Here is a 23,002-nt window from a genome sequence, read left to right on the forward strand (position 1 = left end):
GGGGTGGTGTGGGAGACTGTGTGGCTACACATGAACACCGTGGCCATGAGTAGCTGTTTGTCTGCTCCTGCCCCTTCCCTAGCCACTCTCAGGGGGCCACGTGGGTCATGGTTACAAATTATGAAGAGGAGTCAGGCCTCCTCATCAAAAATAATTCATTGAGTATCCTTAACCCTTTTTAATGCCCCCCTATCTTGGGTAGAGCAACAAAACACGGGGTCTCATCCCTCTCAAAATTTAGAACCTTGAGCTAGGAAAGGACCCTGAGAGGTAGTGAATTCATTCATTCATACATTTATGCAAAGGATATTTTTTTATTCAATGTATTGTACAAAACTTTAAGAAGGGAGAACATAAGTTGTTTCCTAAGAACTTCCACATCGAAGTTATATGTTTAAGGCTTAGCTCTTGAGTGAATTTTGATAGTATATATTCAAGAAGTGAAAGCCAGTGAAATGCAGTAGGGTTTGGGAAAATTAGGGAATTAGATTTTAACATTAATAAGTGAGAGACTTGCAACTAAGGTTATCCACAATTCAAGTAGTCCCCATAATGGCCACTAACTGTTTTTCCTCGGGGTTGGGGAATTATTTCCTTTCTCAACAGTTACTGAAATTTTTAGATAAAAGTGACCAGGACTGTGAAAGCAGTGGTGGCAGGAATAATGCTGCAGTGTTCCACTTAGCAGGACTCACTGTCCTCACCAATGCAAATGGAGATGACTCCCAACAAGATGGTAATTAACTGTTTTCAACCAACTAACCTGAATATTCTTGTTATGAACATGCGCCTCTTTTCCTGGACCCATACTGATTCTCCCTCCAAATCCTCCCGGTTCCCACTGCATAATTTTTTTAACTAAAAAAGTTTTATATTATTGTGGTAATAACTCCCAACATGAGATCTTCTACCCTATTAACACATTTTTAAGTGAGGTGTTAAATATATTATTGTTGACTATAGGCACAGTGTTGTACAGCACATCTCTGCAGCTTATTCATCGTGCTTAACTGAAACTTTAGTGACTCCCTATTATCTCCTCCCCCAGCACCTGGCAACCACCATTCCACTCTTTGATTCAATGAACTTGGCTATTTTAGGTGGTAATGTAAGTGGAACCACACTGGTTGCCTTCTGTGACTGGCTTATTTCATTTAGCATAATATCTTCAAGGTTCATTCATGTTGTTGCATATTGCAGAATTTTCTTCTCTTTTGAGGCTAAATAGTATTACGTGCATATGTACGCATACATATATGCTGTATGTATATATATATGTAATGTGTGTGTGTATATATATATCGTGTATATACATTCATGTATATACATACACACAATGGAATACTATACATACACACCCTTTATTCATGCCTCTATTAATGGACATGTAAGTTGTTTCTATACCTTGGCTTTTGTGAATAGGTGTTGCAATGAACACAAGAGAGCTAATATCTCCTAGAGATCCTGATTTGAATTCTTCTTAGATAAGTATCTAGAAGTGGGATTGCTGGGTCATATGGTAGTTCTATTTCTATTTTTTGAGGACCTTCCATACTATTTTTCATAGCAGCTGCCTTACTTTGCATTTCCACCAACAGTGTGCAAGGTTCAAATTTCTCCACGTCCTTGCCAACATTTATCTTTTTTAAAAATAATACCCAATTTGACAGATGTGATTTCTCATTGTGGTTTTGATTTGCATTTCTCTGATGATTAGTAACATTGAGTATTTTTTCATATACCTGTTGGCCATTTGTATGTCTTCTTTGGAGAAATGTCTGTGTCTTTTTCAATTGGGTTATTAGGTTTTGTTTTTGTTTTTACTATTGATTTGTAGGAGTTCTTTATGTATTTTGGAGATTAACCTCTTATCAGATATATGGTTTGCAAATATTTTCTTCCCTTTTATAGGTTATCTGTTCACTCTGTTAATTGCTTTCTTTGCTGTGCTTTTTAAGTTTGATGCAAATTCTACTTGTTTATTGTGTTGGTTGCTGTTCTTTTGTTGTTTTATTTTTATTTTGTAGCTCCTCAGAAATATTTTTTTCTTCAAATTTTTATTTAAATTCTGCTTAACATACAGTGCAATACTGGTTTCAGGAGTAGAATCCAATGATTCATCACTTACATACAACACCCAGTGTTCATCATAACAAGTGTCTGCAATGTCCATCCCCCATCTAGCCCATCTCCCACCTCCCTTCCTCCACCAACCCTCAGTTTGTTCTCTATTGTTAAAAGTCTGTTATGGTTTGTTTCCCTCTTCCTCTTTCTTTGCCCCCTCCCAAGTGTTCATCTATTTTGTTTCTTAAATTCCACATATGAGTGAAATCATATGGTATCTGTCTTTCTCTGACTTACTTCGCTTAGCATAATACACTGTAGCTCCTTCCATGTCATTGCAAATGGTATCGCTGTCTTTTGATACCAAAGCCATGAAATCATTGTTACAACCAATGTCATGAAGCTTTTCCTGTATGTTTTCTTCTAGGAATTTTGGAGTTTCAAATCTTACATTTCCATCTGTTTTCATTTTGAGTTGACTTTTGTGTATGGTATAAAATAAGGGCCCAATTTTATTCTTTTGCGTGTGGACATCCCATTTCCCCAACACCATTTGTTAAAGAGAACCTCCTTTCTCCATTTTGTATCCTTGGCGCTCTTACTGAACCTCAGTTGACCATATATGCATGAATTTGGTTTTGGGCTCTCTATTCTGTTACACTGGTCTGCATGTCTGTCTTTGTAAGGACGCAGGTCCGATTCAGCCTTCCCCTGTCCTTAAAGGGGAAGCTCCAGCTTCTCCAGATGATTGGGCGCACATTAAGGAGGGACAGCTCCTGCGGCACCCAATCGGGAGAGGCTGGCCGATACCTTTGACCTTTCTAGAGGCGGGCCTAGTCACGCCTTACATGGGGGTCCTGGGCCCACTCTGATTGGTCAATACTCCGGATGTTGTGATTGGCTCCCACAACTGCCAGTATTGATGGGGGGGGGTCGGGATTGGATCACTGTACTCCTGTTGTCATTCCCTGTAACTCCCCTTCCCAAACTTATAAAAGCCCTGCCCTACCTTTGTTCGGGGCTCACTCCACGTGGCCAGCGGGTCAATGGAGTCTGTAAGCCTGAGCTTAATCCCGTAATAAAGTCCTTTGCTTTTGCAGGCGTGACTCGGTCTCCCTAGTAGTCTCTGGTGCTTGTTTTGGGGTGATATTACAAACTTGGGCACAACATCTTTATATTGGGATCATACTGTTTGATTATTGTAGCTTTGTAATATTGTTTGAAATCAGAAAACATGATACCTCCAGCTTTATTCTTCTTTCTCGGGATTGACTTGGCTATTCATGGTCTTTTGTGCTTTCATATGAACTATAGAATTGCTTTTTCTGTTTCGGTAAAAAAATGCCATTGGGATTTTGATAGATTGCATCTAATCTGTAGTTCATTTTTGGTAGCACAAACATTTTACCAATATTGAGTTTTCTAGTCTGTGAACATGGGATGTCTTTCTACTTGTTTGTGTCTTCTTTCATTACTCTCATCCGTGTTTGTAACTTTCAGCACTCACATATTGCACTTCCTTAACTAAGTTTATTCTTAAAGTTTTTATAAGGAGGTGCTATCGTAAATTAAATTGTTTTCATAATTTCATTTTTGGATAGTTCATTGTTACTGTATAGAAACACCACTGATTATGTAGATTTTTTTATACTGCAACTTTACTGAATAAGTTTATTAGTGCAATAGTTTTTTATGGAGTTTTTATGTTTTATATATATATATATAAAACCATATATCTGCAAACAAGGACAATTTTACTTCTTCCTTTCTAATTTGAATGCCTTTTTTTCCTTGCCTAATTGCTCTGGCTAGAACTTCCAGCTGTATCTTAAATAGAAATGATGGAGAGTGGGCACCACTGTTGTTCCTAGTCTTAAAGGAAATGCTTTTCAGTTTTTCCCCGCGGAGTTTGATGTTACCTGTGGGCTTTTTATATATGGCCCTTATTATGTTCAGGAACTTTCCTTCTATTCCCAGTTTGTTGTGACTTTTTATTATGAAAGTGATGAATTTTGTCAAATGCTTTCACTGTATCTATTGAGACAATTGTATAGCTTTTAATTCTTTATTTGTTAACGTGGTGCATCACATTGATTGATTTTCATATGTTGAACCACCCTTACATGCCAGATATAAATCCCATTTAGTCATGGTGTGTAAGTCTTTTAATATGCTGTTGGAGTCTCTTTGCTAGTATTTTGTTGAGGATGTTTGCATTTCATTCATCAAGGAATTTTGGCCTGTAGTTTTATTTTCCTGTTGGTGTCTTTGAATGGCTTTGGTATCAGGGAAATGTTGGCCTCATTAAATGAGTTTGAAAGTGTCCTTCCTATTTAATTTTTGGGAAGAGTTTGAGAAGGATTGAAATTAATTTATCTTTAAATGTTTGGTAGAATTCACCAGTAAAGCCATCTGGTCCTGGACTTTCGGTTTGGGGCAGGTTTTTGATTATTGATATAAGCTCTATACTAGTTGTAGGGTTGTTTGGCCCCTCTGTTTCTTCATGATTTAATCTTGGTAGGTTTTATGTTTCTAGGAATTTATCCATTTAGTTTCTTCTGAGTTATCCGGTTTGCTTGCATGAGGTTGTTCATAGTAGTCTTTTGCAGTCCTTTTATTTCTGTGGCATCGTTGTAATGTCTCCTTTTTCATTTCTGATTTTATTTATTTGTCTTCTACCTTTTTTTCTTAGGCTAGCTAAAGGTTTGCCAGTTTTGTTTATCTTTTCAAAATACCAACTCTTAGTTTCGTTGATTTTTTTTAAAATTCATTTCTTTCTTTTACTAACTTTGGGTTTGGTTTGGTTTTTTTCTAATTCTTTGAGGTGTAACATTAGGTTATTTGAGATCTGTCTTCTTTCTTAAATCAGGCATTTATTGCAGTGAATTTTACTCTTAGTACTGCTTTTGCTGCATCCTATAAGTTTTCACATGTTTAATTTTTGTTTTTATTTGTCTTGAAGTTTTTTCTAATTTCATTTGTCTTGAAGTGTTTTCCAATTTCCTTTTCGATTTCTTTTTTGACCTAATGGTTGTTCAAGAGTATGTTGTGTAATTTGCACATATTTGTGAATTTTCCAGTTTTTCTTCTGTTATTTATTTCTAGTTTCATTCCACTGTGGTCATAAAAGATACTTGGTATAATTTCAGTCTTCTTAAATTTGTTAAAACTTAGTTTTGTGATCTGACATGTGATCTATCCTGGAGGACGATTATGTGTCTCTGAGAAGAACATATATTCTGGCATTGTTCGTTAGCGTGCTCTGTGTGTTTGTTAGGTCTGTTTGGTGTATGGTGCTGTTTAAGGCCTGTGTTTCCTTATTGATTTTCTGTCTGGATGTTCTACCCACTGTTGAAAGTGCAATATTGAAGTCTTCTCATATTACTATATTGCTGCCTATTTCTCCCTTCAGTTCTGTCAATATTTGCTTTATATATTTAGGTGTTCTGATGTTAGATGCATATATAATTGTTATATATTCCTGTAGATTGGCTTTTTTTAAATCATTATATAATATCCTTCTTTGTCTCTTGTGACAATTTTGACTTAAAGCCTATTTTGTCCAAGTGTAGCTGCCTGTGTTCTCTCTGATTACCATTTGCATGGGGTATCTTCTTCTATCCTTTACTCCCACAGCACAGTTCTGATAAGCTTGTCAGCTCTGCATGAACCCCCACACAGCATCCAGCTCCCTCTAAGGAATCGGGTCTATCTTAGGTGGGATTAAACTGCTTCAGGATCTTTTCCTCTCTTGCATTGCTTTAAGGCCCTGTGACCAAATCTCACTTGTCTCCTTGGGACGCACCTGAGAGGGAGTCCTGCTCTGTCATACCACTGCCTGGTGTGCCTTCCTCCTATAATCTGCCACAGAAGCTTCACCTTTTCTTCCAACCCCACTCCCAAGCTGGCCTTGGAGAACCCAACGGCTCAGCTGCTCTCTGCTCCTGTCTCTACATCCTGAACATCTAAGTCTGTCCCTAATCCTTCTCTTGTGTCCCCAGCACAGCCCCGCATTGTCCTGATCAGTGAGGAAAGACTGACTGCCGTTGGATGTCCACAGAGCGGAGGCTGACGCAAGTCCGTGGCCGTACACTTGCCTGGGGCTTGGTCAGCATTCTGGGCTCCAAGGAGGCTTTGCGCTGCTTCGTATTCTTTCCCTTTTTGAGATGACTGGGGCATTGGCCTCTGTCATCACATGGCTCCAGAGGGAGTTCTGAGCCCCTGCCCTTTACATTAGCTCCTCTTCCAGGCTCTGGGCCACTGTCCTCTCTCAAAGGGACTGTGCTGATTTGCTAGGGTTGCCGTAAGAAAGTAGTACAGACTGGGTGGGTTAAACAACAGAAACTGTTTCCCCACAGGTTTTGGTGACTAGAAGTTCAAGGCTAAGGTGTCACTAGGGTAGATTTCTTCTAAGCCTTCTTTCCTTGGCCACCTTCTCCCTGTGTGCTCACAGTCTTTCCAATGTATGTATCTGTGTTCTAATCTCCTAAGGACCCACCCACTTTGGATTAAGGCCCACCCAATGACCTAATTTAACCTTAATTGCCTCTTTAAAAACCTTATTTCCAAATATTTTGAGGCATAAGGGATTAGGACTTTAATATTTGAATTTGTGGAGGAAAACTGAATTCAGCACCTAACAGTCAGTTTATACTCAGTCTGACATTGTAACATCAATAGAATGAAACCCTATTTCATGTCTTTAGGCTTTTGTGATATCCACGGTAGGGAGAGGATTTTACTGACTTTTGTGCTTCCTAACTGGGAGAGAAAACACTAAATAGGTTTTAAAGAGATGAACAAACACCTTAAAAATGTGTGTATTTGATGCTTTCTGTCTTATTATGTTTGAGCTTCTTGAGGTAATCGTTTAGCAAAGAACAAGTAATAATACTGCTACCAAAAAAATATGCTTACTCTCCTCACGTAGATCCCTGTATTAAGGTTATATAGACCAGAATTGTTGTGGGAAATAGAACAGATCTCTGATAAAATATACTCAGTCCAACCTGTGGACTGGTAATTTAGATCATCTGATGGAAGCCTTTAGTCTGAGGGATGTTCTCTCTCTGTTTTTTAACAGGTGAATCACTGGAGAAAATTCCCAGATCAAGAAGAGAATTAAAGAAGAAAATAGAAAGTGAAGGTGCTCCATGTTGTTTTCAGAAGTTATGATGAAGTGATCCAGGATCTGCTACGTTTTCTCTGTCTGGCTAACTGATGTAGTATAGATGAAATGATCTGTAGGCACATCCAGCTTTTGCTCTTTATAGGAGTAAAGCAAACTTAGCACAGTCTTTACTTAAAAGAAATAGGTTACCACCATAACCATTCTCTATAGTTATGATAGAGTTGGTTTCTAATTGTCTCGTAGATATTCCTCTCTCTCAGAGTAGCTGGTGCAGCAATTAAATGTATAGCTTCCGCCACGTTCTCACAAAAGCTAGGTCTGATGAACTAGAAAGAAATAACAATTGCTAGTGCTAATTGAGCACTTACTACATTCCAGGCAATATGGATGCCTCATAATCAGATTTTCTCATTGAACACTCACACCAATCTCATGTAGTAGGTATTATTACCTCCGTTTCCCAGATGAAATCATAAGGCCCAGAGAATTTAATAATAAGTAACATGTCCAATATCTTGTGATAGTGAGTGGCACAGGTCAGATTGACAGCAGAGCCCACTGTACGAGGGACTGCTACGCTCTACTGGACACTACTTCTATCCTTTTGATGTTCAGGACCTGGCCAGGTTATGTGGAAGATGGGTCTAAAAGAACCAATTTTAACATAGCATTTACGTTTCAGTTATACTATCAATGATGTCAAGGACTTACAGATATCGTGGTTTAATAATAATGAGGATAATATTATCATTAATAGATATTATTAATAGAATAATGATAATAATATCAATATAAAGCCTCCCCATTCCAGCAGGTATATGCCAACAAAGCATATTTAGAAGGCATCACATAAAACAGTGATTTTAGAATCAGAGACCAGGTGTGGGTCTCAGCTTACTACTTATAGCTATGTGATCTTTGCCAAGTTAAACAGAGACAATTTGTCTCTGCTCTGAGGAGAATTGAATGAGATTGTGCAGATAAGTCACTTGGCTTAGGAAGAACTAATATTTAATGCTTTTTTCTTTTTATTTTTTATTGTTTTTAGTTTTTTTTAATGTATTTATTTTTGAGTGACAGAGATACAGAGACAGACAGACAGAGAATGAGCAGGGGAGAGGCACAGGGAGGGGAAGACACAGAATCTGGAAGAGGCTCCAGGCTCTGAGCTGTCAACACAGAGCCCAACACTGGGCTTGAACCCATGAACCGTGAGATCATAACCTGAGCCAAAGTTGGATGCTTAACTCACTGAGCCACCCAGGTGTCCCAATGTTTTATTCTTTTTAAAGCTCTTTCTCACCAAAGCCACACTCTGACCTAGGCTAGGCAGAAACTATAATCATTTAATGTTGGCAAAATGAGTTTCTGAAAACTGAACTGTGTTGCGAAGTCCAGATGACTGGAAGAGGTGGGGCGGCCACCAGTGTCAGGCTTCTGTTCTGTGGCTCAGTGGCCTTTTCACTGCATGATGCTGCCTCTCAGCTCCAGCCCTAGCTCTACCCCCTTAGCAGCTACATCCACTGGGACAAGTCTCTTCCCCTCTCTGTACTGTTATTTCCTCCTTTCTAAATGGCAGAGAAGACATGACCAATTCTAAGGTCCCTTTCAGTGGTTTTTGAGAAAACAGGAGGGCAACCTACCTGAAAGCTCTTACTCTTCTATTCACCCACTGAGGCTTTGTGCTGACTGGCTTGGCCAAGAGAGTCCAGGGGAGAGTGACTCTACAAGGGCTTTGAAACCATATCCCATGGAAACATGGTCCAAATAAAAAAGTCCCAGGGATGTTTACTGGACAAAGGATGAGATTTAGGTAGTCATGATGACTGTCTTCATATATTCAAGGAAGTGGTGATTATGTGACTTTTGCTGCACAAGAGGATTAATTCCAAGTACCTATGACAGCACCAGTAATAGGAATGAGAGTTTGGTCTAGAAGATGTCAGGAAGAGTTCTTCAGCAATTAGAGCTCTCTGAAATGGAATGCGTGGTCTGGAGAGGAGGCAGCTTCCCATTCTGATAGCTGTTCCAGCAGGGGCTGGCTGACCACTGGTGCTGGAGGGGGTGGAGCAGGGGTCCCAGGGAGGAGGATGGACCCGAGCCTGTAAGCCCAGCTCCAAGACTTTGAATCTGTACTTGGCTAAGAGCAGTTGTATTATCTCAGCATCCAAATACAATCACCCGTTCCTCCGGAAGTGTTGTTATGACGGAGCCTCTCAAAAGGAGGAGAGCTGCGAGGAGAGAGCCGCGAGGATTACCTTCGGCCCACGTTGTTCCCGTGTTTTCACTCACTGTTGTGAGCTGGCAAATCAGCGGCGGAGTACTTCGTACATCCCTGTAATGATCGGAAGGCGTGGTGTGTGTCAGCACTCCTGTTTTGTGTGCGGTACAGTAAGAAGGTGCCAAGCTGAGTCTGCACTGCCATTGGAAGAAGTACTTCCACATTTGGTTTAAGGTAGAAATGATGAAGTATAAACTCATGCCAGTTTGTCTTGGGAAAAAAAAAAAACAAAAAACCAGAGTGGTCAGTGGCAGTAATACTAGTTTGGATACCACTAGTCCCACTAGTCTCACTAACCAGCTTTCTCACTAACTCAGTGTGTGGCGGTTGCAGGTCATTATTTATCCTCTAAGAGCTAGTTTGTGAAATGGAAATATTTGACTGAATGATTCTGTGATACTCATTTTGTGCACACATCATTAACCACACGTTGGTCTTAGAATCTTGCACAAAGACAATAGTAGACTTGGAAGAATCAAAATATCATTCTTGATTCTGCCACAAAGCATATCCAATAAGAAATTTTAGAAGTGGAAGGATCCCAATAAGTACATACAGAAGAGTTTCCTTTAGTTCAGTTTCACACGGTTTCTGGAAAATACTGATGAGGACAATTTATCAAATTTTTGTTTCATTTTACTGACCTACTTTTCAACCTATTTTCCATGGTTTCATCTGAATTCTACTTAACTGCACTACTGTGGAGATCATGCAAGTTAAGACATGGTCATAATTAAGAAAAATATTGCAATGTTAGTTTAATCTGGTCCTTTAAAAAGTCAGTAACTTTTAAATTATTCATTATTTTAAATTTTTTTAGATTTAGTTTTTTTCCAGTTTTATTGGGATATAATGGGCATATAACATTGTGTAAGTTTAAGGTATACAACACAATCATTTGAATTATGTGTATATCGTGAAATGTTTACCACAATAAGTTTAGTTAACATCCATTACTTCTCATAGTTATAATTTTTTCTTTGTTAAATAACTTTTTTAAAAAAGGATTTAATAATTTCCTTGTGCCTTTCCATGAACTTATAAAAGGGTATAAACACGTAAGCTCTGAAAAATATTTTAAAATAGAAAACTTATCTTAAATCTTCAATAATAGTGATATTGCTGGGAAGTCCTCCTAAACTTATGCATGCATATGATAGAAATACTTTTTATTCGCTAAAAATACATATGAAAGTAATATTACCTACAGGCTTAAAAAAGCCAAACAATAAAATTTAGAGGAAAATAAAAAAAATTCTTAAGGATAACCATTAAAAAACCTCTGTCAGCTGACTGTTTTCCTTATGCTCTGCCTTGTGTCCCCATGACTTACTCGTTGCGTGTCTGGGGAGCCTGTGTCTCTCCCCTTCACCCATTTTCCCTAACTCCTTACCTCCTTCCCCTCTGGCAACCATCAGTTTGTTCTCTGTGTTTCTAGGTCTAATTCTGCTCTCTGTTTGTTTAGTGTTTTGTTTTGTTTTCTTAGAGTCCACTGATGAGTGGAATCATATATATGTCCTTCTCAGCCTGACTTATTCTACTTAGCATAATGACTTCCATGTTGTTAATTCATGTCCTTTTTTCTTCTCGATTAGACTTGCCAGAGCTTTCTCTATTATTTTGGTCTTTTAAAGAAACAACTTTTAACTCTGTTAATTACATCTATAATTGTTTTCTGTTTTATATAGCCCATCAATCTCTACCTTGTCCTTTTTTTGTATTGTTTTATTGTTCTTTATCTAACTTTTTAAGTTACTTACATTTATTTTTCATATGAATTATGGATTCAGGTGTCTCCTTGTATTTCTTACAGTTTTGCAGTATGTACTTCAAACCTGTGTTCTTAAGTACATAGTTTATGCCTATCTCTCCTTTTTAGAAAAATGTAATTTTATACACATAAAATATTCTTTTTTACCTCATTTAAATGTTTTGGATTCTATTTTATCAGAAGTTAATTTTTAACTACTAGCTTATTTTTTGTCAGTATTTGGCCTGTATATTGTTTTCTATCCCTTTACTTTTAACTTTTCTCTATCACTTGGTGCTGCTGTATAGCTTTTAAATCCATTTCTAGATAGGTTTTCTTTACCTGTTTTGAGAATGTCTAACCTGTAATAAGATACTTTATTTAGGCTCACTCAAGTTTGTCGAGTTTATGCTTATTCATGGTCTCTTATATTTTCTATTGAATACGATTCCCTACTGTTTCTTTATATCCTTACTTGCCTTTTGTTGATTTGCTTTGGCACATCCTTCTTTACCCTTTTATTAAAAATTTGTACTAGTTTTTATTACAAAAACAATACAAAAACAGTAGAAGCGTGTGAAGTACAAGGTAAAAATTCCTGACCCCTATACTAGCCACTTTCCAAGACATTGCCATTGTTTTAAATTTTTTATATCTTTCCAGAAATTTTCTCTGCCTATATAAACATTTATATCTATACCTGTATCTGTATCTCTGTATAACATTTTGTTTTATACCTATGGGAGATTACTATCCTATATTTTGCTTTTTGCATTAGTGCATGTTAGACACCTTAAATTAAAGATTTTATTTTCCTATTTTGATATTACGAAAATTAAATGATCATATTTATTAAAATACTTAATTAAAGGTTAGCCATCATGCTTTAACATATAACTCTATTGTATGTTATATTTACCCTGTGTTTTTATATTTTTCATTTAGAGCCAGCCCCCGTGGGCCCAGTAATGTTTGAAAGGATTTCCTTAGAAAGTGGGTTATGGAAAGTATATCATGTTTCTAAAAGGTATTCTAAGATTTTATTATCATTTACTTAGGAATTTTTAAAAATATTCAGATATGATAAATAAATGGTCTGTCAGTCTTCAGAGGGTTTCTTTGATAATTAAAGATAGCACAGACATTTGATCAAGGTTAACTTGGTTGGCTGTTGGGTTGGTTTTTCCCTCAGTAGCAAGGTTAACTGAGCACTGATCTTTGTAGAAGAATGCCATTTCACTTACCTTGAACTTATACTGAGCATGTAGTTTGGGGTGACATCTGGGCATTATACTTCTGTGTAGTTGTTTCAGTCCTTCTAAACAGACTGGTACGTGACAAACACACCAACAGTGTATTCATCCATTTAGGTATGTATTTCCAATGCTATTTATCTACACAATAAATAAGAGAAGGCAATGTTTTCCTCATGTTATAAACACACACTGTAAATAACATATTATCCATAGGGTTGAGAAATGATCAGTTTTTCTTTAGTTATCATGACTCACCTGATGCCCAACAGCCTCCTTTACTCTCCCTGATTCCAGTCTTATCCACTTCTCTGATTGACTCTCAAACCACAGCCACCCATGGGATTATGTTAAAATCCAAATCTGGTCATGCCACTTCCCCACCTAAAACCACTTCTCCAAGGCCCATCAGGCAAAGTCTTTGGCCTATCAGCCTCTCATCCACGGCTCTTGCCAACGGTTCCAGCCCATCTCCCAGCAGCCCTTGCCACTATCCTTATTGTGCCCTCTGTGCTCCAGCAATACTTGCTGTTTGCAGTTTTCTTACCTTTTCCTGGAAGTCCTCCTTCTTAACCCTCCACTTCTGACAAAGGGCATTTCACATTTGACAACCCAGCTCAGACACTAGGTTCACCAAAAAGTAGCCCCCAAAGAATTAAATACTTACCTCTTTGCATTCTCACTGTAGTTTGAATGCTTTTATTGAAACACTTATTACGTTCTGTGCTCATGTATTTGTTTACATATTTCTCTCCTCTTCTAGAATAAGTTCTTTGAAGGCAGACAGCTTGTTATTTATCCCGGTCCTAGGACTGTGCCATGCACATGACAGCTACTCAGGAAATGTACTGTTTAGACTAAATGGACTTTGATATTCTGAAAATCCCTTTTGTTTCAACTGTTTTTGATTACTTTTCTTAAAAGTAGAGTTCACTGAAAATAATTTAATTTTTATTTGATAACTGTCACAGCCTTTTCAATTTATAAAAGTAGGGCGATGAAAACAAAACATGAGAATATATTGAACCATGTCTTAATTTGTCTGGGCTGCAATAACAGAGAACCACTGACTCAGTTGGTTTATAAACAATAGACATGTACTTCTCACACTTATGGAGGCTGAGACGTCCAAGGTCAAGGCACTGGCAGATTTAGTGTTCAGTGATGGCCCACGTTCTGGTTCACAGGTAACCATCTTTCACTGTAACCCCTCACGACAGAAGGAAGGGGGGAATTCTCCAGGACTTCTTTTGTGAGGACACTAATTCAGTTCACGAGGGCCCCACCCTCATGACCTGAGCACTTCCCAACGATCTCACCTCTAAATGGCATCACACTGGGGGTTAGATTTCAGTGTATGAATTTTGGGGGGAACACAAACGTTCAGTCTATGCCAAACCGTATGTATATGCCGGTAACCAAACATTCTTGACCCACACACTGCTTCATATCGTTCAACTAAATCGATGTACAGGCAACTGTTCCGAGAATGTAGTAGTCCCTTGTTGTCCTTTGTCCCTTTTTTTTTCTTACTTTCTCCCCACCCATGCCCATTGATTTAACTTTGATTTCTTGTGATTTACTTCAAGATCCCATATGTGAAAACTGTAAACGTTTCTGATTACTAGACCATGTTAAGTTGGTTCCAGGTTAACTGAGGCTCACCTGTGTGTGAGGCTATGAAATATTTTATTTTCTAGGCATCAGATAGAGTTGACGCTACCTTATTTTCTAACTAAGACCTGGGAAATTCAAGGTGTTGGCATTTCAAATAAAGGTAAACAATTCATGATATATTGAATTAAGGCACAGTTTATTCAATGCAATATATTTATCATTTTATTGCCAGTTTACTCAGAACTTTGGCAATAGCATATTTTAGACTCTCATTGTAACCTCATATGAAAAAGATATGTCCATATGTTTTTTAACATATTTTGTTCATTTAGTGTTTTTGTAAGCCATCATTATATGAGCAACAGTTTCAAGTTCCTACTTTCCTAAAACCTTTCTGATTTTCTGGGAGGTTGAGGTGGAGGATAAAAACAGGACTCATTACTGAGTTCTCCCTCAAACTATGGGTAACATGCAAATCAATATCATTTGCAAATTATTTTTAAGAATATTTATTTGAAGGGTTCCTGCGTGGCTCAGTTGGTTGAGCATCTGACTATTGATTTCAGCACAGGTCATGATCCCAGGGTTGTGGGATCAAGCCCCACATCAGGCTCTGCCTGACTATGGAGACTACTTGGGATTTTTCTCTCTCTCTCTCCCTTTCCCCAGCTCACACAGCCCCATTCGTGTGCACTTTCTGTCTCTCTCAAATTAAAAAATAAAAAAGAATGTTTATTTGATTTTTATAATTCAATATTTTACCCATTAAATGATTTCCATAATATACTAATGTCTTTGGCTATACTAAAAAATGGGATGGAGACAGGCTGCTAAAAAAAAAAAAAATCTATGCAATTTTGTAGCCAGAGCACTAACAAGAACAACAAAAGAACAAGAGTCTAATAAAGTTCCAAAGACATTAAATTCTAACAAAAAACATTATAGTACATACAGTACTCAATCTTAAAAAAGAAAACAAGTCAGGGTAGCTCAGCAGAAGGTCGTGTGAGGGATGGCTGCGGTGGCCGAGTCACGGAGAGATGTGCAGACACCTGGGGAGGCTGGTGGCCCAACGGAGCCAGGAGGAAAATGTGTGGGGTGAATGGACATGTCATAGCGCTCTGCTCCTCACTTGCTGGCTGCATTCAGCTGCGCGGTGTACTTTGTATTCAGCTCCCATTACATGCTGGCAAAAAATATTGAAGTGCTAGGGGGAAAAGCGCATATGACTCACCTCCTCAAAGGAAAATACAAGAATTTTGGAGAAGCAGAAGGACTCTGGGAACCCCCTAATGTGCTTCTGTGCACTGTCACCCCTCACAGGTCTGTGTGTTGCTGACGTGCTGCGGCTCCAGCCAAACAACGACGGTTTCCTGGTCTTAAACAACAATGTGACAAGAGTCAGTGAAGAGGGACAGTTCCAGGAACCTAAGTAAGTAGATGAAGGTGCGGCACCAGAATCAAGGGCTGAGAAATCTGATGGTAAAACCACTACACATAATTCACTTTAATGTGGCATGAACACTACCCTGAATGCAAAAGGATCTGAAATCAGGGAGGGCTGGGGTGAGAGGGAAGGAAGGGGTGAAAGACTCTCAAGTTGTATGTAATTAGCGTATCACCAAGGAAAAGGAATGGAGGTTTAGGTGAGGATAAGGTCATATTTTTGTTGGGAATGATGGGAGTTGAGGGAAGTCTTCTTTAGATTAATTCATAGAAGCACAAAATAGACTGGTGGTTGCCATTGGTGGGGTGGGGCCTGCGAGAGATGTGGAGTAACTGCCTGATGGGTAAGGTTTTTGGGGGGTTTTTTGGAGCAATGAAAATATTTTGGAGTTAAAGACACTGATTGCATAATATTGTGAATGTACTGAATACCACTGAATTGTTCACTTAAAAAAGGTTAATTTTATTTATGTGAATTTCAACTCAAAACAAAAGTCGTCTTGTACTGGCTAATGCTGGGGAGGGGAGTAGAAGTCCCCTCCTCTGTAAAAATAGGAGGATTGGCAGATAAAATCATCTCTTTCCCACCCACCCATCACTCTGGACATTTGGGATGGATCTCAGAGAATTGGTAGGATTTTCACAAGTAGAAGTAATGATTTTAATATTTTATGATGATAAAACAGCATACATATGGAAAGGGGAAACCAAGGACAGTTTATTGTGGCCAGACCCTAGTAGACTTAGGGGTAAACATTCTATTGAACTTCTAAATTACTCCCAGAAGCAGACTAAAGGACTCTTCGCAGCCTTACAGTGAACTGATGGCAGACCTAAACCTGGAACCTTGGTCTTTTGACTTCCAGGCTTGTGTTCTTTTCACCATAGGAAAAAATTGATTTCATATGCTTTAGATCAACAAATTGGTCTTAAATAAATTGTACTAAGAGTTGCAGTATATTTAAAAATGAGTATGTAATCCAGGAATTAAACCCCCAATTCTTAGTCTGGAATGACTGTATAGTTAACACCAGTTTATCTCTCAGAGTTCCAGTGAGAGCCATTTGCTTGGGGAACCTTCCATTGGCCCCAAGCCCAAGCCCTGATAGAACTGTCACTTTCCTTTCTATTTATCTCAAGTCTATCATTACACACTCAAAGGCATGCTTACAAAGCTAATGTGTGTCTCTCCGACTAATACAATCTAACAGTTACTGAGGACTTACTCAGGGTCAAATGTATCCTAAGATTTTTTCAATAACTCATTTACCTAAGTTTCACCATAACCCTATGAGGTAGGTATTTCAGTTGTTCTCACTTTATGGATAGGGAAACTGAGGCACATAGCAATTAATCTGTGCAAGTCAAACAGTGGGTAGCAGAACCAGGACCCAAGCCCAGCAGACGGATTCACGGGTCCACACACTGAAGCTCCCTGAGAGCAGCGCCTGTCTCGATGATTGCACCCGTGGCACCTGCCTGCCCAGAGCGTGTGCACGACACACGTCTGTCAAGTAAACGCACGCTCTCAGTGCGAGCTCGGGGATGGCTCCTCCCTGGCTGTCCCGCAACTTCTCTGAACTCAACCTTTATCCTAACCACCATGGTTAGAGTTGTAAAGCCCAAAGAAGATCATGGAAATGAAAACAACTCGGACAAGAATGAATGTTTAAATAAATATAAACATAAAAGATGACACAGTGAGGATCCTTCATAAATTATATTCTTCTAAATAATTATTTGAGAGAATCATAGATTTGGATTCAATTTTGTTCAAACGCATTTTAAGGAAGGTTAAGATAGAAGTCTTTTTCAATGGCATTATTTGTCTCAATGAGATGCATTATTTGGTAACAATTCTCACTGAGTAACTTGCAAGCGATGGCAGTTAACTGCCTTTTAGACAGGGGCTTCACACAGATCTTAAATTCTCCTTTAATATATTGGAATATGCTCAATTTCATTTCCTTCAGGATACAGCTTTCACAAGATTTATGTATATTATTTATGCTTTTAATTAAGGCCTCAAGTAGAAGGAACACACATTTAACCTTACTTGGGAATTGATTTCGATTTTAAAAACAGTAATGGGGTCACTCACTTTTGATTGGTTGTTTTAGTTATAAACCCATTAAATAAATTGTTACCTAAAAAAAGAAAGAGGTTATGAAACAGATGAATCAAAAGCAGTGAATTGCTCTCACTTACGGTGCCCATTTTTACTTCTAATTTATCTCTAATGCTTTTATTAGAAGCCCCTGAAATAGAGATCCAAACCTAGACACCAACTCCAGACTCTGGCACCATAAGTAACTAAACCTTCAGGGTTTCACTCAACTCCTTGACTCCTTTGGAATACTCTAGTGACTCAGGTAGCATGCCCTGAGATAGGGATAAGAAGTCATTGCCGAAGCAGAAAAACTACAGAAGAATTCCCAAACACCACCTTCCACTGTTATCAATATAGAAATTTCCTTTCTTCTGCAACTGAGATAATTTTGTAATAGCAAGGTCTGCTTGACCAAACTTGACCTGATACCCTGATTTGTACTGGTTGGCCCCTGGTCCTTGCCCTTGTCTTGAGTATCTTCATGGTGGTCTGCGCATCTCTGGCTACCGATGGCCGGAGAAAAGACCCCTTAGTTGAGTACATTGCTGACAGAAAAGCTCACCTTTCCTCGCTGTGAGCTCAAGGTCTTAAAATGGAATATTTAAATATATTTTTTAATGAATTCTACTTTTCGTTACAAAAGAATATTCTGTATTGCCAAAAATAATAATCTTTGGTAGTTCTGCTAGAATTCAACATCATTTTCAATATTTATGAATATGGAATGCAAAAGATGAAAACACTTGTGTCTAACTAACTAACCCAGAATTCATTCTGTCTTTCCTTCTCATTATCAAAATCTGAATTTTAGCTGTCGTACGTTTCCCTTGAAGTTGGGCACAGCCTATTCCCAAGTCTCCTAATGAAATGTATATATGGGACTTTGAGGAAGCTGCTCAAAGAAAGTGGATTCAACAGGGAGGGGTCTCTTTTCTGCCTTCTGTTTTGCAGCCCTCATCTTACAAACAATGGCTAGAGTTCCAGCAGCCACCATGAGCCATGAGGTAACACTGAAGATGGAAGCTAGATGATAGCATGGTGGAACAAAAAAATAATGGCCCCTGCCTCTGATGACATATGGAAATGCCATTGTAGCCCTGAACTTCTTTAATGTAAGAGAGAAATAAACATTTACCTCATCTGGGCAACAGTGATTTTGGTTGTGTGTTATCTACAGCAGAACCTAATTCTAATTATTATAAGCTCATTTTCTTCCCCTCACCCTGTGTAGTTCCCCCATCATAATGCTCATCACAGTTTGGTTTAACTGCTGGTTTGATGGTCTGTATTCAACAGTAGACCCCGAGCTCCGTGAGCATCCTGTCTAGTTCCCCATTGCCGCCCTAACCACTGTCTGGTACATTTTAGGTGCCCAGTAAACACTTGTTGAATGATGGACTGCAGGCACAGCTAAATCTCAATTCTCTCTTCTCTCTTCCTCTTCTCTATCCTTTATAGATTATTCCAACTATCAGACCTCTCCATCTGATTAAGCCATCCTGTGTCTCTCTCCATCCCTAATGACAACCCAGCCATCTCTTTATCTCATTCCAGTATCTCCCCTTGCACCATTCCCATCCTGGTCTACCACATCCTTCATTCCCAAGCCAAGGATGCCTGGGATGCACTCCACCAACTTCCCAGGGTGAAGGACCTGAGTCTTAAAAGGAAAGCCTAGGATGCTAATATGGGCCTTCTTTCCAAGTGCACTTGAAGCTAGACCCCATGTGGCACCTGGACTGGGGTTCCAAAGACCCTGAGGGAATTCTAAGGGGCAATTCCAAGCCTACACCATGACCCCAGCTGTTCCCAAGGTGCCCCTTAGCTGTGGCCTGGGCCAAGGCTTGGTGCATGGGGTCCCCCCTCATGCAGCAGAATTAGCCCCCCCACCTTTCCCAAATCCTTGTGGGCTCGGGCCCAGGTTCTGTCCCACAGGAGCTGCTCAGATGAGGAAACCTGCCCAGGAAGAGGCCACCAGGATGTCCACACTGAGCTGCTTGTCTTGCTCCCCTACCAGAGGAGGGGAAAGCTTTTAAAGAGGCCCTACCCTCACCCCAGCCAGATCACATCCACCATGCCCTGAGATCGCATTTTCTCAAAGGAAAAGTGCAGAACTCCCAGAAGTGATGCTATGTGGTCTAGAGGCAAGATGTTGTTAAATGCTGAGTACATGTGATATAGGATTTGGCATCTACTTCTCCATCCTCATACTATATATGACTTAATTCTGATCTTTGAATGTCTGCCTCCCCCTGGTCTATCTCTTTCTTTCTTTTTTCTTTGCAGATTTAAAAAAAATTGTAGTAAAATATATATGACATACTATTTATCATTTTAACCAGTCATACGTATACAACCCAGTGGCATTAAGTACATTCAAAATGTGTAAACATCAACATCATTTATACCCCAAAACCTTTTCATCATTTGTAGCAAAAACTCTGTGCCCATTAAATGATAACTCCCCTTCCCGGTCTGTTTCTTGATCAGGGACCCTGCCTCCGTCGTGGCCGCCCCCTGGTCTCAGCCATATAGTAAGGTAGGTCCTACCTATTTGCCAGTAGTCTACCTTAATATGACTTTGGGCCTGGCCTCTTGAGGAATGCATCCCAACATGACCTACCTGTTATGACATCACGTTCTTGGACACCTGACACTGGCTGCCTCTCTTTTGCCTCTTTTTGGAAGTGCACTGTGTATGCTGGCTGCCAAAAGGAATGCTTTCTAAGCATCTGCCGGCTAGGACGCTGTCTGTCCCACCCTTGGGAGCCGGCTTGCTGTCAGGTCAGAACTCCTAACTCATGCCAGTCTGTAGGTCTGCATAAAGTCACTGGGCTGTTGTGTCTTTTTGACAGCAACACTTGTTCCTCCTTATCATTCTCCTCCCCGATTGCAATCCCTGTGCTCCTTGCCCTGTGATATTTGAGGAGACTCCATGGGCTGTGCTACGAGACTTGCCTTTGGAGTCAGACCTGGCTCTGCTCCTGGCTTCGCTACTCCAGGGCTGGCTTCGTGACATCAGCTTGTGCAGTCCCAGGGGACCCAGCACTCAGAAGGGCCCCACACTTGCTTTTGAAACTATTTATAATTTTATCTTGGAACTTGTGTCTTCTAAGTCTGATGGGGAAATGGAGCATGCATGTGAACAGAGGAGATAGGGGCAAACATATCCACCATGCCTTTTCTACTCACGGAGAACATTCACGATACCCCATGAACACAGAATACCAGTGGACCCACAATGCACAGTTTAGGGAGACTCAGAGTAAGTATGTCATGTCACTGATGGAGCAAGCAGGGTGCTGACATCCCTATTGGCTATGGCCATGTATTCCTTTGTAGCCAGAACTTGGTTTGAATGCAAAAAAAAAAAAAAAAAAAAAGCAATGGTATTCTAAGAAACACAAATGACAGAGGAAGCTCATCAGATTCTTTCTTGCTCGTGTTATTAGCCCACGACTTACACTAAATATGATGACACAGAAGGAAGGGGAAAGATAGGGTAACCCGTAGCTCCTTTTTCACTCAGACTTTTCTTATTTTTCAATAAGCAAAGGTAGAGAGTGTTGGTAGAATGCACGCATATCAAAAAGTGAAATAACAGTTGACTCTGTTTTGTGCTGCATTTCCAGTGTTGTGGTAAGAACAAAGCATATACGCATGCGTGAGCTATGAAAAACAAACTGGGTTTGGTGATTCTGCGCACGGATTAGGTGCTCTTACACTTGCATTTGAAACTGGCATCACTCTAAATAAAGATGAGTGGTAAACGTCACGTGATTACTTCACCTTTGATTCTCCTTGACTTAGAATGACATTAAAAATAGCAAATAAAAAACACCATGGCAAGTTGAGGAAGAGACCTCAAAAGGAACGAAAAGGCTTTTTAGGTTTTAAATACCACACTTTTTCTTACTTTTTGAATAAGCAGGTCTACATTTTCATCTTACACTGGGACCGTCAAATTGTACTGGTGGTCTTGGCGACTTCTTTCTGTGTGATTCCAGGCCCCCTTGCTTCCTTTGAGCCCTTTCCAATCACCAGGACCTTTGTGTGTAAAATGAGAATAATGCCAAGTCATGCCAACCAGCATCGAGTGGCCTCTGCTGCAAGGCAATCATTGTATTCATTCCTTATTTTCTTTCTATATAACTTCCATGAAGATATCTGTGCAGCATTCTAGTGAGGGGGAGTTCGTGGATATATAGAGGAAAAGAAAATTATATAAAGTTGGGGGGCAGACTTAGCCTTTGAGAGGTTTAGCAGTGATTTTTGGAGAAAAATCCATTGAAAGGTTCTGTGACGTTTGGCTTTTTTTGTCCAATTAATGGAGACTTCTGTATGTTTTCAGGCAGAAAGAAAGGCGTTGATAAAGCAGGAGAGATAAGATACTTGAAAAAAATAACCATAAGAATTCCTTGTATGTTTATAAGATTTCCAATGCTCAGGGATATCACATTTCAGCATTCCTGTAAGAAGGCTAGGTAGGCATTGCTCTCTCCTGGAACTGAAGAAACCAGCTCTCAGCAGGGACATGAAAAGGGAAGCCCGAGTCTACCTTGGAAAGGCGTTACGGGTTAGCACTAGCCATCAACACGAATTATTCCAGCATGCTTTGGGATGCGGTTAAGTTACTTACCAGCAGGTGGCGCTTTCAAGTAGCGGTCTGAGCCTGCTGCTCTTTGAGAACTTAAATTATTGACTGACAGGCAAGTGCCCATTAGTGGTAGTAGTGAGTACAAGGAGCTTTCACCAGCATTGTATCCTTAGAGAAACAACCATTCTGTACAAGTTTAGTGTTGCTAGGTAATAATTTACCCCCACACGAAGTGGCTTCATATAACAACAAACATTAACTGTCTTCAGTTTTTATGGGCAGGAATTCAAGAATGGTTTAGCGGCATCATTTTGGCTTGGGTCTCTCAAGGACCTAAATACAGGATCATCCACCCTTGGATTTGAATCACCATGTTCCCTAGGATGTGGCTTACCTGGTTGTTCCCTGGCTGTTCCTACCTCTAGCCTGATCCGGTTCCCTCCCGAATCCTCAGCACCCCATGAGGAAGAGAGAACCAGACAGAAGTTAGACTAGTCCTTCACTTAATGTCACCCTTATTCCCGAGTTGTACCTTTGAGCCTTTGTCTAGAATGTACGATGGCGTGTAAATAAGAATCAGAGCATATGGATCAGGCTCTATAAAGTATTCTAGGTTTATAAAATGGAGAACCAATTACAAATAGCTGGAGGAAGGGACAAAGAGAAGCTAAGACTTCAGCCTGGTTTGGTATGTTTCTCTTCTTATTCCTACTGACCCTACCACAATCAAATCCCCATCTCTGCTAGTTATTA

General features: G+C 39.6%; 1 protein-coding gene across 1 annotated transcript; it reads left to right on the forward strand.

The window, feature by feature from the left end:
* The first annotated feature begins 552 nt into the window (after positions 1–552).
* On the forward strand, positions 553–18,791 carry LOC115275860 (complement C5-like). Its single transcript, XM_029919626.1, has 6 exons — positions 553–736; positions 7,148–7,210; positions 12,172–12,253; positions 14,180–14,256; positions 15,420–15,528; positions 18,604–18,791. Exons 1-6 carry the CDS (start codon positions 553–555, stop codon positions 18,626–18,628), a joined length of 540 nt encoding a protein of 179 aa, XP_029775486.1. The 3' UTR covers positions 18,629–18,791.
* Positions 18,792–23,002: the final 4,211 nt, after the last annotated feature.

Source organism: Suricata suricatta, chromosome 13 (assembly GCF_006229205.1).
Source record: "Suricata suricatta isolate VVHF042 chromosome 13, meerkat_22Aug2017_6uvM2_HiC, whole genome shotgun sequence".
Lineage (NCBI taxonomy): Eukaryota > Metazoa > Chordata > Mammalia > Carnivora > Herpestidae > Suricata > Suricata suricatta.